At 41.5% G+C, this 16,264-nt stretch overlaps 1 protein-coding gene across 11 annotated transcripts in view; it reads right to left on the reverse strand.

Annotated features, from left to right (window-relative positions):
• Positions 1 to 16,264, reverse strand: part of neb (nebulin) — a 355,138-nt gene that overhangs the window by 194,138 nt on the left and 144,736 nt on the right. For all 11 annotated transcript variants that reach the window (XM_072258677.1, XM_072258676.1, XM_072258675.1 and 8 more), the window contains exons 59-70: positions 14,697 to 14,801; positions 14,499 to 14,606; positions 14,038 to 14,349; positions 11,519 to 11,722; positions 11,329 to 11,433; positions 9,511 to 9,618; positions 9,073 to 9,384; positions 3,901 to 4,104; positions 3,043 to 3,147; positions 2,844 to 2,951; positions 2,430 to 2,741; positions 292 to 495 (exon numbers count right to left, since the gene is read on the reverse strand). In XM_072258677.1, the coding sequence (XP_072114778.1) occupies positions 292 to 495; positions 2,430 to 2,741; positions 2,844 to 2,951; positions 3,043 to 3,147; positions 3,901 to 4,104; positions 9,073 to 9,384; positions 9,511 to 9,618; positions 11,329 to 11,433; positions 11,519 to 11,722; positions 14,038 to 14,349; positions 14,499 to 14,606; positions 14,697 to 14,801 (2,187 nt within the window). The remainder of the gene's footprint in view (positions 1 to 291; positions 496 to 2,429; positions 2,742 to 2,843; positions 2,952 to 3,042; positions 3,148 to 3,900; positions 4,105 to 9,072; positions 9,385 to 9,510; positions 9,619 to 11,328; positions 11,434 to 11,518; positions 11,723 to 14,037; positions 14,350 to 14,498; positions 14,607 to 14,696; positions 14,802 to 16,264) is intronic.

Consider the following 16,264-nt stretch of genomic DNA (forward strand, 5'->3'; position numbering starts at 1 on the left):
GAAGCTTATTTACTCAGAGGGTCATGGAAGTATGGAATGAGCTGCCAGCACAAGTGGTGCATGCACGCTCAATTTTAACGTTTGGATAGGTACATGGATGGTAGGGCTGTGCTCCAGGTGCAGGTCGATGGGAGTAGGCAGTTTAAATTTAGAGCCTGTTTTCATGCTGTATTTTTCTATGACTCTATGACTCAATCACTATTAATATGCTTAGAACACATACTGACTCAATATGAATTGCCACAGAATTAATAGAAATGAAACAAGTGGTTTAATAAATAAAATCCTTACATCACTCAGTTGGTCTGCATTGGTTTTAGCCTGGACAATACGGGGATCGTCAACAATGCTGGTGAACTTGAACCGATCAGGAGGCTGACGGTAGAGTCGCTCACTGAGGATCTCCTGGGCTTTCTGCACTTTCTTAACATCAAAGGAGTCATGGGGCATCCATCCAATACCACGCATCCATTCCATATCGGATTTGTAAACCCACTAGAGAAAGGCCACACAGAGGGTTACATTGATATGCAGATAATCATTTGACCCAACTAGAACACATACAGTCACTGCAAGAATCAAGACCAAGTCATTAAACCATGTTGGATTATTATTCAAATTTCCTTTAATTCAACAAAGTAATTGATTAAAATCTGGTATTATAAATTTGAATTTGCACCACCTCAGAGATTTAATACTGGGTATTCAGATGGGAAAATCCATCTCTGATCACAAACACTGAACACAGTGTGAGTGTTACTCACCAACTATACTTACTTCGGCACTTTGAAGTCAAAGGGTGACTCAGCCTTATAGCTCTTTGATGTCTATGCTCCTCTTACCTACCGCCCGCTATGCCACAGGCGTTTAGAGCAGCAATAAAGGTTTTCCATCCATGACAGTGTTCAGGGCTTCCTTCATCATGCCAGTAGCTTCCTCTCGGTTTTCACTACTGTCAGCCATGCAAGTCCTAGGTGGAGACTCAAGAATGCTGTCACACTCAGATGTAGAAGGACTCTTCATTGCTGTTTCCGTAACAATTTTGTTTTTACCATTCAGGGTTGTTAGGCCTGAGCTGAACCCTAAAACATTGAGGACCAGTGGACCACCCTTAGTCTGGCCTCTACCCTTTGACTTGTCTGGCATGGGCGACCCTACAATTAGCCAAAGCAAAAAGCCTTGACTCCAGCTGGCACAGCTCTCTGGGTCACTGAGACACACAGACCTCCAAACCACAACAAATGGTTCTTTTGGAGGTGTGCTCCTCTAGTTCAGTCTGTTTTGAACATTCCACATTTTTAAAAAATTTCTGTTTCTTGTCTTTGGCTCTCATCTCTGGGAATTCCTCCCTAAATCTTTCCATCCATTTATCATCCTTTAAGAATGGTACTCATTAAAATCCATGTCCAATTTTGGGTATCTATTCAATTTGCTCCCTATGTGGCTTGGTTGAAATTTTCTTTGATAACATTAACATAAAGTGCCTCAGGACAATATGCTGTGATAAAAATATTATCAATTATAATGTTGACAAACTAACTAGGTCACACAAGTCAAGTAACCTCTTGTGCAATAAGCTTCTCAAGATCCTTTGGATGAAGAATCTATTGTGTTTGGAACAAAATAACAGGTTTCAATTTCAGTTTAGTGTCAAAGGAATAGTATTGCTTAGAAACTAGATTTCACATAACTCTGTATTACATAGAATACAGAGGAGGATCTCAGCAATAAAACCCAAAGGAAATGATACTCCCAGTTAGTTTAAGCATGCTCTGTGAAAGCTGTAAGATAGTTGAGAGTCTGATAATGGAATAAATCTGCAATGTAGACACATATGATATCAGTATGTGGATTATGATGTAGGATAAACATGAGGCAACGTGGCTGCAATGTCGAAGTGTTGGGATGGGCGGTAGTTTTTGATGGACTCTAGATCACGGTCTCTGGGGGTTTTGCTATGGTGGGTGGTGGGAGTTGATGCTTTTGCTGTTGCTTGTGAGTGGGGGGCCTTTGGGGTTCTAACATTTCTGTCATTCATTGAGGTTCTTTTTCTTTGTTTCGTGGATGTCTATGAAGATTAAGAATTTCAGATAGTATACTGCATACGTTCTCTGATATTAAATTGAACCACTGAAATACACACAGAAGCACTTGGGCCTTTTACTCAATGAGCTTGACTTCACCAAGAATAATTGTTAACATGGTCTGCTAGAAATTAATTTGTGTGCAACTTTCATTTGAAATTCTGGTGCCATACAGCAAATTCCCAGCCTTTTATATTTCCACCCTGTTTAATTTTAGCCTTATTTCCTCCTGTGATCAATTCTGGATTTATTTGTTGTCTTTTGGCATGAAACATAAAATTTTGATAAACCAGTTCTCCAAATAAAAGATGGGTGGGGGGTGGGGGAAGAACGGGAAGTACTCACATCGCTCTGCAAATCATAGGCCTTCTTTGCTTGTATCACATCATTCTGGTCTGGGAGGCAGGTCCATTCGTGCAGGTAATGTCTGTAGTCAATGTCACTGACCAGGGTCTGGCATTTCTTGGCTAACAGGATGTCCAGCATGTCTACGGGCATGTTGAATTTGGTCTTGGTCTTCTCAAAGTCCTTCTTGTACTCCCTGTCGCTCTGAATCTTGGCCACGTGCATGGACCAGACCATCTTGGGATCATCCTGGAGGCTGAGGCAGCCAATGTGGTGACCAAGCTGCTTGCGGTAGGCTTCTTTGTATTTGTACTAATGGTGAGGAAAAGAGGTTTGGTTTAAACATTGACAGTGATTTTGGTGTCTCTCAGACAGCAATACCAAAATCTGTAGTAGTTGCTGAACAGCTCTTACCATGCTTGCAATATCTCTGGATGCTTTTGCTGCCTTGATTGGAATGGCATCGGCACGCAAGTCATAACCTTTAAGCTTGGATTTCTCCCATGCTTCGTGGTAAAGTTTCTAAATTGACAGACATACGTGATTTATTAGATTTTGTATATGAAAAACATTAAACCCAAGTTCCAATCTTTATGGTCGTGTTGGTTAATACCTGGCTAACGTTGGCAGAATTACTCTTAGCCAGAAGAATTTCAGGTGTGTCTGGCATAACATGAATGGTGGTTTTATCAGCATCCCAAGCTTCAGTGTATAAGCGCTGCAGAAAGAAAACACAACAGTTAATTATCCTTCCTATACCATAGTAACAAAAGATAAATGTTTTACCTAGCCAATAAGTTCTAGAGATATTTGATTGGGGATTGAATATTTTCCTGATTGACTGGAGTGATATTTCATCCACATTCAAAGTTCAAAAAAAAGTTATTATCGAAGTACATACATGTACTGAACTGAATTGAACTAAACTGAACATTCCTGGACTGTTTCAAGGACTGTGGTTTGATGTTTAATATTCTATGTGTTATTCACTCATTTTTTTTGCCATTTGCGTAATTTTTGCGTAATTTTTGCGCATTGGGTGTTTGATGTTTTCTTTGAAAGGGGTTCCATGCTATTTCTTTTTGTGGCTGTCTGTGAGAAGATGAATCTCAGGGTTGTATATATATTTTGATAATAAATCTACTTCAAAATGCACTTTGAATATGTCATCATATACAACCCTGAGATTCATTGTCTTGTGGGCATTCTCAATAAACCCAAAGAATAATCACCATAACAGAATCCTCTAAATATTCCTCTAAGGTATTAACTGACCTGAAAAGAGGAAGGAAGTTGCATGTATATTTCTGTCTATCCATATAATGTTCCTTATGACAAATAATCTTGACTATGCAGTACTAATTAACATTCTGAAGTCCTAATATATATGAAATTACTGTACTTAAGGGTTATTTATTCTGTAAAAAAGGATTGAAAGTAAATTAAATCATTGCCTATAATTTTCACTTACTTTATTTAGATTCTGAGCATTGTTTTTGGCTAATACCAGCTCAAGAGAATCAAGAACGCTTGTAAACTTAAATTTATCAGGGTGCTGTCGGTACTTCTTCTCACTCAGGATCTCCCCAGCTTTTTTAACATTCTCAACCTCCAGTGAACCTTCAGGACTCCATCCAATTCCACGAAGCCATTCCAGGTCTGACTTGTACACCATCTGTAGGTCCAAAGAATTGCTTCATTAAGGAATAAATTAAATCAGGCAGGTGACTAGACTTTCAAATGAAATTTGGACTGCATGTTAAATCTCAGGCTAAGTTGACTTAACCTAAGTTAACTTCAGCTCTAATAGTATTATGTACGTGCGAAACTTTTGGCAGTTGTTCAATTTGGCTTTTAACTCTGTTCACCAAAGGCTTATTCAAATAGAATTAAACCAAGAGATGTTGATTTTTTTTTATTATTTATTGAGATACAGCACAGAACAGGCCTTTCCAGCCCTTCGAGCAGTGCCACCCAGCAATCCCCCTGATTTAATCCCAGCCTAGTCACAAAACAAGTTACAACGACCAATTAACCTACCAACTGGTACACCTTTGGACTGTGGGAGGAAATCCCTATGGTCACAGGGAGAACGTACAAACTCCTTACAGGCAGCAGCGGGAATTGAACCCAGGTCACTGGTACTGTAAAGCGTTGTGCTAACCATTATGATAACATGCCACCCAGGTCAAAACCCCTCATGTGGGTTCACGGTCAAGAATGCTCACCAACACCTCTATTTCTTCAGGAGGCTAAAGAAATTCGGCATGTCCCCATTAATCCTTACCAATTTTATGGATGCACCACAGACAGCATCCAATCTGGATGTCTCACGGCTTGGTATGGCAACTACTCTACCTATGACTGTAATAAACTGCAAAGGGTTGTAGACACAGCTCAGCACATCACCAAAACCAGCCTCCCCTCCATGGACTCGGTTTATGCTTCTTACTGCTTCAGTGAAGCACTCAGCATAATTAAGGATTCCACCACCTCGGACGTTCCCAATTCTCCCTCTCCCACTGAGCAGAAGATACAAAAGCCCGAAAGCATGTACCTCCAGGCTCAAGGATACAGTAGTTTCTACCCCACTGTTATAAAACTATCAAATGGTTCCCTAGTACCATAAGATGTCATCTTGTCCCCACAACCTTCTTTGTGATGCCCTTGCACTTACACGCTCTCTGTAGTTATTACACTTTATCCTGCATTCAGTTATTATTTTACCTTTTATTATCTCAATGTTATGAATTGATCTGTATGAACAGTAAGACCATAAGACAAAGGAGCAGAATTAGGCTATTCAGCCCACTGACTCTACTCTTTAGCCAAGCTTTTCACTGTACTTTGACGCATGTGACAATAATAAACACATTCCAGTTCCTCCAGCAGCTTGATTTTTGGCTTCAGAGTATTAGTAAACAATTTTTCATATTCTATTAATGCAACACAATACTCAAAGTGCAGTCTGATTGGAGTACCGTGAGCAGTTTCGGGCCCCTTATCTAAGAAAAGATGTCTGGTATTGGAGAGGGCCCAGAGGAGGTTCACAAGAATAATCCCAGGAATGAAAGGTTAATATACCTATGAGGGGCATTTGATAGCTCTGGGCCTCTACTCCCTGGAGTTTAGAAGAATGGGGGGTGGGGTGGAATCTCATTGAAACCTATCGAATATTGAAAAGCCCAGACAGAGTGGATGTGGAGAGAATGTTTCTTATAGTGGTGGAGTCAAGGACTACAGGGCACAGCCTCTGAACAGAAGGACTTTCATTCAGAACAGAGATGAGGAGGAATTTCTTTAGCCAGGGGGTGATTAAATAGTGGAATTCATTGCCACAGACAACTGTGCAGGCCAAGTCTTGAGTATATTTAAGGTGGAGGCTGATAGATTCCCGATTAAACAGGGCATTAAAGGTTACGGGGAGAAGGCAGGAGATTGGAGCTGAGAGGGATAATATATCACTCATGATGAAATGGCAGAACAGACTTGATGGAGCGAATGGCCTAATTCTGCTCCTTTGTCTGCTAGTCTTATCATTAACAATGTGAACTTTTCTTTCATTTTTTCATTTTGTGGAATGTAAGAACTCCAGTTCAATTCTATTCAATCAAGTCTCCGATACGTACAAGTAGGTCTTTAAGCAGTAGACTTACTGAGCAAGAAGCAATATTAGTCTGGATAGATTCTAACTTTCTTCATTATTCACTTGCCACATATTTTTAAAGATCTTTCTACTTCTTTGCAGCACTCCCTTTGGATCCAGAATTACCTGCTTCCACTCTGGTTTTATGGGTTCTGAGGTGTTGATGAGGCTAGTGTGGTATTTCCGCAGATGGGGCGGCAGGTGACTGATGGGGGAGTGGGTGGGTAGTTTTGGAGGTAGTGCTTTTCACTCTCCCCATACACACCCCAGTGCATAACCTCAAGGTTCCCAACTGCTCCCTTCCATTTTGAGTGGTCACAGCTTAGAGACCAGAGTCTGTTTCATTTTTACAATGCAAGTTGTAAAATGATAAAAAAAACAGCTTCAAGCTCAAAACAGCTCAGGTCAGACACTGTCCTTGCTGAGTTATTGTGACAAGTTTTACTATGAAAAAGACTCCAGGTGGTCAATTAATGACTGTATTTCTCAACATGCCTTGTCCATATTGTTTCACCATGCCGAAAGAAGGCAAATGACAAATCATGTATATCATGGACCATAAGACATTGGGGCAGAATTAAGCCATTCAGCTCATTGAATCTGCTCATGATTCGATCATGGCTGATCTATTTTTCTTTCCCAACCCTGTTCTTCTGCCTTCTCCCTGTAAGCTTTGACACCCTTATGAATCAAGAACCTAAGGACCTATAAACTTTTGTTTAAGATGTGCCCAATGACTTGGTCTCCACAGCCATCATTGGCAACGAATTCCACAGATTCACCGCCCTCTGCCTAAAGAGATTCGTCCAGATCTTTGTTCTACAGAACATCCTTTTATCCTGAGGCTGTGCCCTCTGGTCCTAGACTCTCCCAGCCTCATGATTTTCCATGCGCATTCCTAAACAGTTTATGCAGTTAAATTGTCCCCTAGTATTTTTAACATTGAAGCAATTGAATGAACTGTAGGAATCCAATACTGAGCATCTCAGAATTACAGCACAGATAATGAAAGGAATGAAATGGCGTTTAAAGTGACAGCTTATTTCAAATAAATAGCTTATGGAGGACTGATGAATCACACTTTTACATCCAGAGGAAAGTGTGAAAAGACCATAAGACCATAAAGCAAGAGAGCAGAATTAGGCCATTTGGCCCATCAGATCTGCTCTAACATTTCATCATGGCTGATTTATCATCTCTCTCAACCTCATTCTCCTGCCTTCTCCCAGCAACCATTGATGCCCTGACTAATCAAGAAACTATGAACCTTTGCTTTAAATACACTCACTGTCTTGACACCAAAGGCATCGGTGGCAATGAATGCCACAGATTCACCACGCTCTGGCTGAAGAAACTCCTTCTCATCTTTGTTCTAAAGCAAGGGTTCCCAACCTTTTTTATCCCATGGACTCCTACCATTAAATGAGGGGGTCCGTGGACTGCAAGTTGGGAACCCCTGTTCTAAAGGGACATCCAATTTTTCTGAGGCCATTCTCTCTAGTCCCAGACCCCCCAACTATAGGAAACATCCTCTTCACATCTACTCTATCCTGGCCTTTCAAAAGGCAGATCTTTCACCAGAGAATCGCTTTGCTCTGAGACAAGCTGCCAGCTGGTCCACCAGACAACAAATGAATGGCTGCCTTCATTGGACTGTAATCGGTGTATAATCCAGAATCTCTGCAGGAGGACTGAGATCTCTGTGCAAAATTGATATCTGTGAATTGTATTGTGATGGGATCCTGAATTACCCCTATGAACTATGCTTTTGAAAAGAGAGAGAGAGTTAATTACCGACAGCTTGTTTGTAAAAGAGAGAGAGAGAGAGAGAGACAGAGAGAGAGAGAGAGAGAGAGAGAGAGAGAGAGAGAAGAGGTGAAGATTAATGGTTGGACTGTCACTTTAAGGCACTGGAAGTAACTTTGGATTTCTACTGAGTTGGAGTTGGAGTTGGAGACGTCACCGAGCAGCTCATAAGTTGCTATGGTGACTGAGGGCATTATTAAATGGACAATTAATGTTATGATTTTTAGCAGGTTGTTGATACTTCTTCAAGGACTTTTTGCCTGCTCGCATTTCTTCACATAGAGAGGAAGGAGGAGTTATTTGAATGACAGTTGATGCTCAGCATGGAGAGATAATATAGGAGGTCAGATGATAGACCTCAGACACATGTTCTGGACACTGAATGAGCATTATTGTGCCCGTAGGAAAAGTGGGTTTTGGAGGATCGATCCGTCGCTCTTGCAGTGAAAATGAAAGGGGTTGACTGGTGGGGAGTTGTCCATGTGTCCACCCTCGCCTGGGGGATAGCTCCATCACAGAAAATCGGTCCCCTTTGTTAAAGTCACAGTGGGTGACTTTTAAAGGATTTCAAAGGACAACGAGAAGATCGATGGCGTCAGCTCACTTGAAGACTCAGATCTCTCCCTCTCTCTCTCTCCATCACTACTCAACTCAATACCAAGAACTGAACTGAACTGAACTTTACTCATCATCGTAAGACTGTATCTTTTTACCCCTAGACTTAAGGAAGCTTGGTTTTTCATATATATATATTTCCACACTTACTGATATACTTACTTACATATATAAAATCATTGCTAGCCTGTTTGGTTTATCTACATTTATATTACTGTATTGCATAGTTACTAATAAATATTATTAGTTAATAGCAATAAAAGCGTTTTCCATCTCTGCTGGTTCTTTATTCCCGTCACGGAGTTCGTGACAGTATACAATCAGATAATGAAATAAGCTGCCACACTAACACCAACAAGGCCAAGTTCTTTTGAATACTAAGGAAGAAATTTCCTTTTTCTTAACAAAAGATCAGACTTGTTGAGATAATGGAGGACTAAATGCTTTCCTCAAACAGAGAGCTTAAAAATACAATAGAAACCTGCACAAGTTCTTCATTTATGAGGAATGTAATTTCTCAAATATTCTGACCAATTTCTTAAGAATTCCAAAAGGGATTTTTGAAGGTGTACTTACATTGCTCTGCAAGTCATAGGCCTTCCTTGCCTGAATTACATCGTTCTGGTCTGGAAGACAAGTCCAGCGGTGCAGGTGATGCCTGTAGTCAATATCACTGACCAGGGTCTGGCATTTCTTGGCCAACAGGATATTCAGCATGTCCACTGGCATGTTGAACTTGGTCTTGGTTTTCTCAAAGTCCTTCTTGTACTCCCTGTCACTCTGAATCTTGGCCACATGCATGGACCAGACCATCTTGGGATCATCCTGAAGGCTGCGGCAGCCAACGTGGTGGCCAAGTTGCTTACGATAGGCTGTCTTGTACTTGTACTAAAGCAGAAGTCAAGAAAACTATGTTGCTTTCATGTAATAAGTTCAACTCAAGGTAACTGCACTTGGAAAGTGGCAAGATACGGTATAGGCGTTCACTAGCATAAAATAAACTGGTTCACTTACATCGCTGGCAATATCTCTGGAGGCTTTTGCTGCTTTGATTGAAATGGCATCAGATCGCAAGTCATAGCCCTTCTTCTTAGACTCCTCCATTGCAAGTCTATACAGTTTCTGTTGGGACAGACGAGGCAATATTCTTAGTGATAGTTTCTAAACAAAAGTGAACTCCAAAAGTTCTCATGATCTTCTACAGATGTACAGTTGAGGACATCCTAACAAGCTACATCACTGAATGATATGGGAACTGCACTGCAGTGGACAGGAAGGCTCTACAAAGGGCAGTCCAAACTGGCACCAGCCTACCTGCCAGCCAAGGGCAGGTATATAGAAAGGTGCTGGAGAAAGGTCAGCAACATCATGAAGTATCCCACCCACCCTATTCATGGCCAGATTGCCCCACTACCATCGGGGGGAAGGCAATTCCAGGACCACCAGGCTCACAAGCAGTTATTTTCCCCAAGCAGTAAGGTTGATCAATACCTCCACCACTGCTTTATCATTTCCAGTCAGATTCATTGGTCATTGTTGAGACCGACTGCAGTGGAGCTGCATGGTCTAGGTTGCCACACAGACCAAGCCCTCATGCATCAGCGTTGCCGGTTGCGGCCGCTGGGGAAGGAGACGCCAGAGACAGCTCTGTACTGCTGGATTCTGTACTGGTTGGGGGCCGGCCCCATCCCGTCAGTGCTGCCCTCTAGTGTTCACTCAGTGGAAAACAAGCTGGATTGGTTCGTCTGTAGCTGCACTTGTGCGAGATGATGAACTGCTGTGTGCTTGTTCTTGCAGGAACATGGCTCCAGGACCATGTCCAAGCACCATCAATCTACAGGCCATGACACTCAGGGACTTGGGCGATATTATTATTTCTTTCCTATTTTGTTTCTAAAAGTATGTTTTTCTGCCATCAGAATTATATGCAGTATATGTACTGCGTGTTGTATGTGACTGTTGGGATTGTATTTTGCACCTGGGCCCTACAGGAATGTTGTTTTATTTGGCTGTATTCATGGGTATGGTTGAATGATGATTACACTTGAACTTGAACTTCACACTTGTGTACTGGAAATGATGCTCAACAATCTTGAGCCTTGAACTTCCTTTAACTCATTTCCAGGTAAAGTGCTGGGCAAAAATCTCTCAATGTGCAAAGTAGGAGGCTAAAGATAGAAATTTCATTTGAATTCCAGGTAGTCAGTAATGTGTTTGGGGTTAGCTTTCCAAACAGCTACACAAGTACTCATTCATATCCACCCTGGCCTAGACAAGTTCATTTCCTGGTTATTATAGTTGGATTAATCTCATAGACCTGAATTAAGAATGTTGCCATCTGAACTACAGATTCAGTAATTCACAACACGAATATTGTACCCATGGGTGGCAGGGTGGAGATACGTCTCTACCAAAGGAGGAGTAAGGTGCTCCTTCCCTCCACTAGCCTGCAGGTCACCCTTGAGCAAGATGTAGCACCTGCTTAGCCCCCGCAATCAGGGTCACGTGAAGCCATGGGAGCAAGGTTGATGATTGTATGAGCAACTGGTGCATATCACAAGTCTAGTTATCTGACCACTGACTCCAGGCAGACTGAAGAGTATTGATCATGGTTGGAGTCACCTGTCTTGTAAAGACATTGCCCAGAAGAAGACAATGGCAAACCACTTCTGTAGAAAAATTTGCCACGAACAATCATGTTCATAAGACTATGATCACCCATGCCGTACGACACAGAATATAATGAGATGATGATGATGACCTACATATTTACCCTAAATATAAAGTAACATTGTGAGTGATTATCATTTGAAAATGGCGTTACACACTTACATCACTGCATGTAATCTGGTTCTGTTTTGCCAATGTAATCTCTGGAGTATCCGGCATGACATGGATTTTGGTTTTGTCTGCTTCCCAGGCCTCAATGTATGCCCGCTGAAAAGTAAATCATTACAAGGCTTAGCATTTTGATGGTGAACATTCAAGGTACAATTTCCAACAACCAAATGAAGAGTCCGACCTTGTTCATAATGTGCGCATTATTCTTTGCTAGCATCATATCCATGGAGTCATTCAAGCTGGTGAATTTAAACGCTGCTGGATGCTGGCGGTAATTTTTCTCACTCAGGATCTCACTCGCTTTTTTGGCTTTGATTACATCTAGTGAACCATCAGGAGACCATCCAATACCCTTCAACCATTCGAGGTCTGATTTATATACATTCTGGAAGATAATTTTAAAAAGTCTTGTTTAACCTTAAACACAAGAGATTCTGCAGATTTTGGAAATCCTAAGCAACACACACAAAACGCTGGAGGAACTCAGCAGGCCAGGCAGCATCTATGGAAAAGAATAGAGTTGACATTTCAGATCAAGACCCTTCAGCAGAACCTGCTGATGGGTCTCAGTCTGAAACATTGACTCTTCATTCCTTTACCTGACCCATTGAACTGCTTCAGTATTTTGTGTGTGTTGTTGTTGTTGTTGTTGTGTAACCTTCATGTTTATCAATGCTGTGGTTGACAATAATAATAACATCCGTGATGTTAGAATTTACATGAGTAAGCATTTCAGGTCAGTAAGATGAGCAAAAATTGCTGTAAGTATTTAGAGGTGAGGTAGAATCAGGGTGCAACAATAGAGTTATTCTTTCAGAAGAACATACATTAGCTTCTGTTCCTATTAATGCTACCTTACCAATTAAGTATTACCAGCTTTTTGTGCTTTTAATTTCAAATATTCAGCGTCCTCAATATTATTTTAAATACAAGTCACTATATAGTGTCACAGAATACTATAGCACAGGTCTTTCGGCCCATCGAGTGCATGCTGGCCTGGTCTTCTGCCAAGTCCTATCCACCTGCATCTAGCTCATAGCCCTCCAAATCTCTCCTATCCATGTACCTACCCCTATTTAAAATTCAAGTTTATTGTCTTCTGACTGTACATATATACAACCAAACGAAACAACATTCCTCCAGATCAACGTGCACCCACAAAGCATATATCACACACAGCCCATAAACCAAAATATTACCATAAATAAGTTGATGAAGTATAATTCAAAATGCCTATAGTGCACAGCACAGGTAAAGAGTAAACGGTAAACAGCTTGCTGTCCCAGTGATGAGACCTCAGTGGCAAGGTATTCATTCAGGGTTTTCAACTTCTCTTAAATGTTACAATTGAACCTGCATCTACCACTTCTGCTGGCAGCTTTTTCTACTCTTGAACCACCCTCAATACATAAAATACGTACACTGCACTGCAAGCTCGACTATCTTGACAGTAAAATACTATGTCTGTATAACATCTGATCACAATACATTGCTTTTGAAGCTAGTGTGGCAACAAATACCTCACAAATAGGCAAATCACCATTGTTTATGAATGAGATGGCTGAGGAAGTGGAATTGGGCAGGATCCATCCACTGTTGCAGTCAAGATGGTATCAAACTTCGGCCTCTGTCTAGATTGGAACTCAGACTTAGCTGCTTTTTAAGTTCATATTGATGGTCTTGGGTACGGAGAGGGGAGTCAAGGGTCAGGTTAGCGTTTAGGGACAGGGATGTGGAGGAGTTAGAAATCAGGCCTCCACTCTGCGTTCAAAGGCTAGTGATGTGGAGGAGTGAACAAGGACATCCATGGATGTTGGGCTGTCCCATGTTGGTGGGGTCCCAGGCAAAAGGAGGTGTGAGAGCTGGTCAGTATGCACCCCTGGAGTTTGGGGCCCTGTTACTGGCTAGCCCCATAGCTGCTACCGAAGATTGGAGCCTGCAGATCGATCAGGTGTCCAGAAGTCAAAGATGATGGCCGAAGCTTGGAGACAAGAGGTCTGTCTTGGAGTTAGGGGACTCTCGGCGGGTAGTAAGTTAAGTGGTACTGAACTACGAGGTTAGTAGATTCATTGTAAACTGTCCTGGAATTAAGCTGGTGCTAACTGGGTGGGTTGCTGGGCGGTGTAGCTTGTTGGGAGAGAAGGACCTGTTCTGCGGTGTATCTCTAAATAAATAAATGGTATAACGAGACCATTAAAAACTTTCACTGGTTTTCCTATCTCTCAAGCCACCTCTCAGCAAAGGCACATATCAATGGTGAAACTTACCACCATCTTCAGTGTGTGGACTTTTGAAGAAAAGATGCTTACAGAGCAAGAACTCAAAAATAGCTCAAAGGTCATGACCCAGTCTGGAATACACTGATAATCTGAACCAAAAACGAGCTCTTAAATTATAAGGATTATCATCCTGAATTACTGACACTTTCTTGGGTGTACCAAAAGAATTTAAACATGTTCAGCAAGCAATCCAAACAATTCTTTCCCTACACCATAGGCAGACATACCCAGTGATAATGGTAACGTCAGCAGTCCATGTTACCAATATAAGACTGGCAGTACTAGGCCAATGAAAATGCAAATTTCAATCTTCCAACTTTGTTACAAAGGCTAGGTGCATTCTTGGATTATAATGAAAGTTATTTCACAATTTTTCTGATTAACTTTTCAAAAATATTCAAGGATATAAAAAGGCACTCACATCACTCTGCAGTTTATAGGCCTTCTTTGCTTGGATCACATCATTCTGGTCTGGGAGGCAGGTCCATTGGTGCAGGTAATGCCTGTAGTCAATGTCACTGACCAGGGTCTGGCATTTCTTGGCCAACAGGATGTCCAGCATGTCAACTGGCATGTTGAACTTGGTCTTGGTTTTCTCAAAGTCCTTCTTGTACTCCCTGTCGCTCTGAATTTTGGCCACGTGCATGGACCAGACCATCTTGGGATCATCCTGAATGCTGCGGCAGCCAACGTGGTGGCCAAGCTGCTTCCGGTAGGCTGTCTTGTACTTGTACTGTTAAAGTCAAAATTGTCATTTTCACTTAAAAAGCAATAAATCCCATGCTTTCGTGTATAAACGCTACATCAGAAATGATAGGAAAATTGTCCAAAATTTGATATATATCAGATAAACTAAAGTAATAACAAATATCAATCACTTACATCACTGGCAATATCTCTCGATGCTTTAGCAGCTTTGATGGAGATAGCATCTGCACGCAGGTCATACCCTTTTTTCTTCGATTCTTCCATTGCAAGCCTATATTGTTTCTACAGATAAACAAAAACAGATGAAATAGACTTTCACACTGCAACATTTGTAATCTTTTATCCCCTTTAGAAATATTTGCACCTACTTACATCACTGAAATTGAGTTTGTTCTGGTTTGCCAACAGGATCTCTGGTGTGTCTGGCATGATGTGAACATTAATCTTATCCTTCTCCCATGCTTTTGTGTACAAACGCTGCAGAGAGATATTTTTATAGGGATAACATTAATCAACTTTCATAATTTATCACTGGCGAAATTATTCATGTGTAACACAGATGATCCGATAATTAAGTGTCCCATACACACCAAAATCCAAATGATGTACCTAAGATACATCAGGAGTTTCCAACCTAGGAACTATGGAATTATGATATTGAAGTCAGAGCAATATCAATCAATGGGCGGGGGGGAGGGAGTGGAGGGGAAGACAGACCCCTTACTTAATTGTATTGGTCCATGGCATAAAAAAAGTTTGGGAACGTTTGATGTAGATCATGGTGGAACTCACATAGCAAGCTGTTCAACACTTTTCCTAATGTTAAATCATGTAAAATAGAAGGAAAAGTGTTTTGAGACTTCATGTCATCTTGAAGTGTTTCAAGAGGCTGGTTGTGGGATGTATCAACTCCAGCAACCCCAGACGACCTTGACTGATTGCAATTCACCTACACCAAAACAGGTCCATGGTGAATGCCATCTTTCTGGTCCTATCCTCAGCTCTATATCATCTGGATAACAGAGCCATGAGGTCAGAAAACTGTTTATTGATTATAGCTCTGACTTCAGTACCCTAATTCCAAATAAACTTCTAAACTCTGTACCCTCCTATGACACTAGATCCCTAACCAAAAACAGACTGCTGTCAGTAAGGATAAGCAATGAAATCTCCACCATGAATTTTCTCGACACTGTGCTCTGCAATGCTGTATTCTCAGCCTCTAGCAGTACCGGCTATAAACCCACAAATGCGATCAAGTTCTGCTTTAATTCCACTTCCAAGTCTCTAGACGACACCACTGTAGTGAGCTGTATCTCAAATATCTAAAGCAATGACACTCTTAGATAGGCATGTGGATGTAAAATAACTGATATGTGGGAGGGAAAGGTTTGATAGAACGTGGAGTAGATTAAGAGTCAGCACAACATCATGGGTTGAAGGAACTGTATTGTTCTATGTTTATTCGTCCAGCCTGTCATCATCAAGTTGAGGTTAAGTTGACACCAGTTTTGGTATTGTTGGCTAATTTTGAACATTATCTATCTATGTTCTATGTAATGAAGATATAGAGTACAGGGAAGAGATAGAAAGCCTAGAGGTGGTTGTCAAGGCAACAATCCTTCCTTCAGCAAAATGAAAAAGTTGATGACTAAATTCAGGAAGTAGGTTGGAGGACACACCCCTGTCTGTCTCAAAGTTGAAGAAGTGGAGATGGAGGAGAGCTTCAATTTCCTGGGTAGCGGAGTGGAGACACATCTCTAGCAAAGGAGGTGCAAGGCGCTCCTTTTCTCTGCTAACTTGAAGGTCACCCTTGGGCAAGTTGTAGCACTGGCTTAGCTCCCCTCACCCCCACCCCCCCCACCAGATCAGAGTCACATGAAGCCAAGGGACCAGTTGGTGGATGGTCGTACGAGCAGTTGGTGCATATCACAAGTCCT

The sequence above is a fragment of the Mobula birostris genome, chromosome 5 (assembly GCF_030028105.1).
Source record: "Mobula birostris isolate sMobBir1 chromosome 5, sMobBir1.hap1, whole genome shotgun sequence".
Classification (NCBI taxonomy): domain Eukaryota; kingdom Metazoa; phylum Chordata; class Chondrichthyes; order Myliobatiformes; family Myliobatidae; genus Mobula; species Mobula birostris.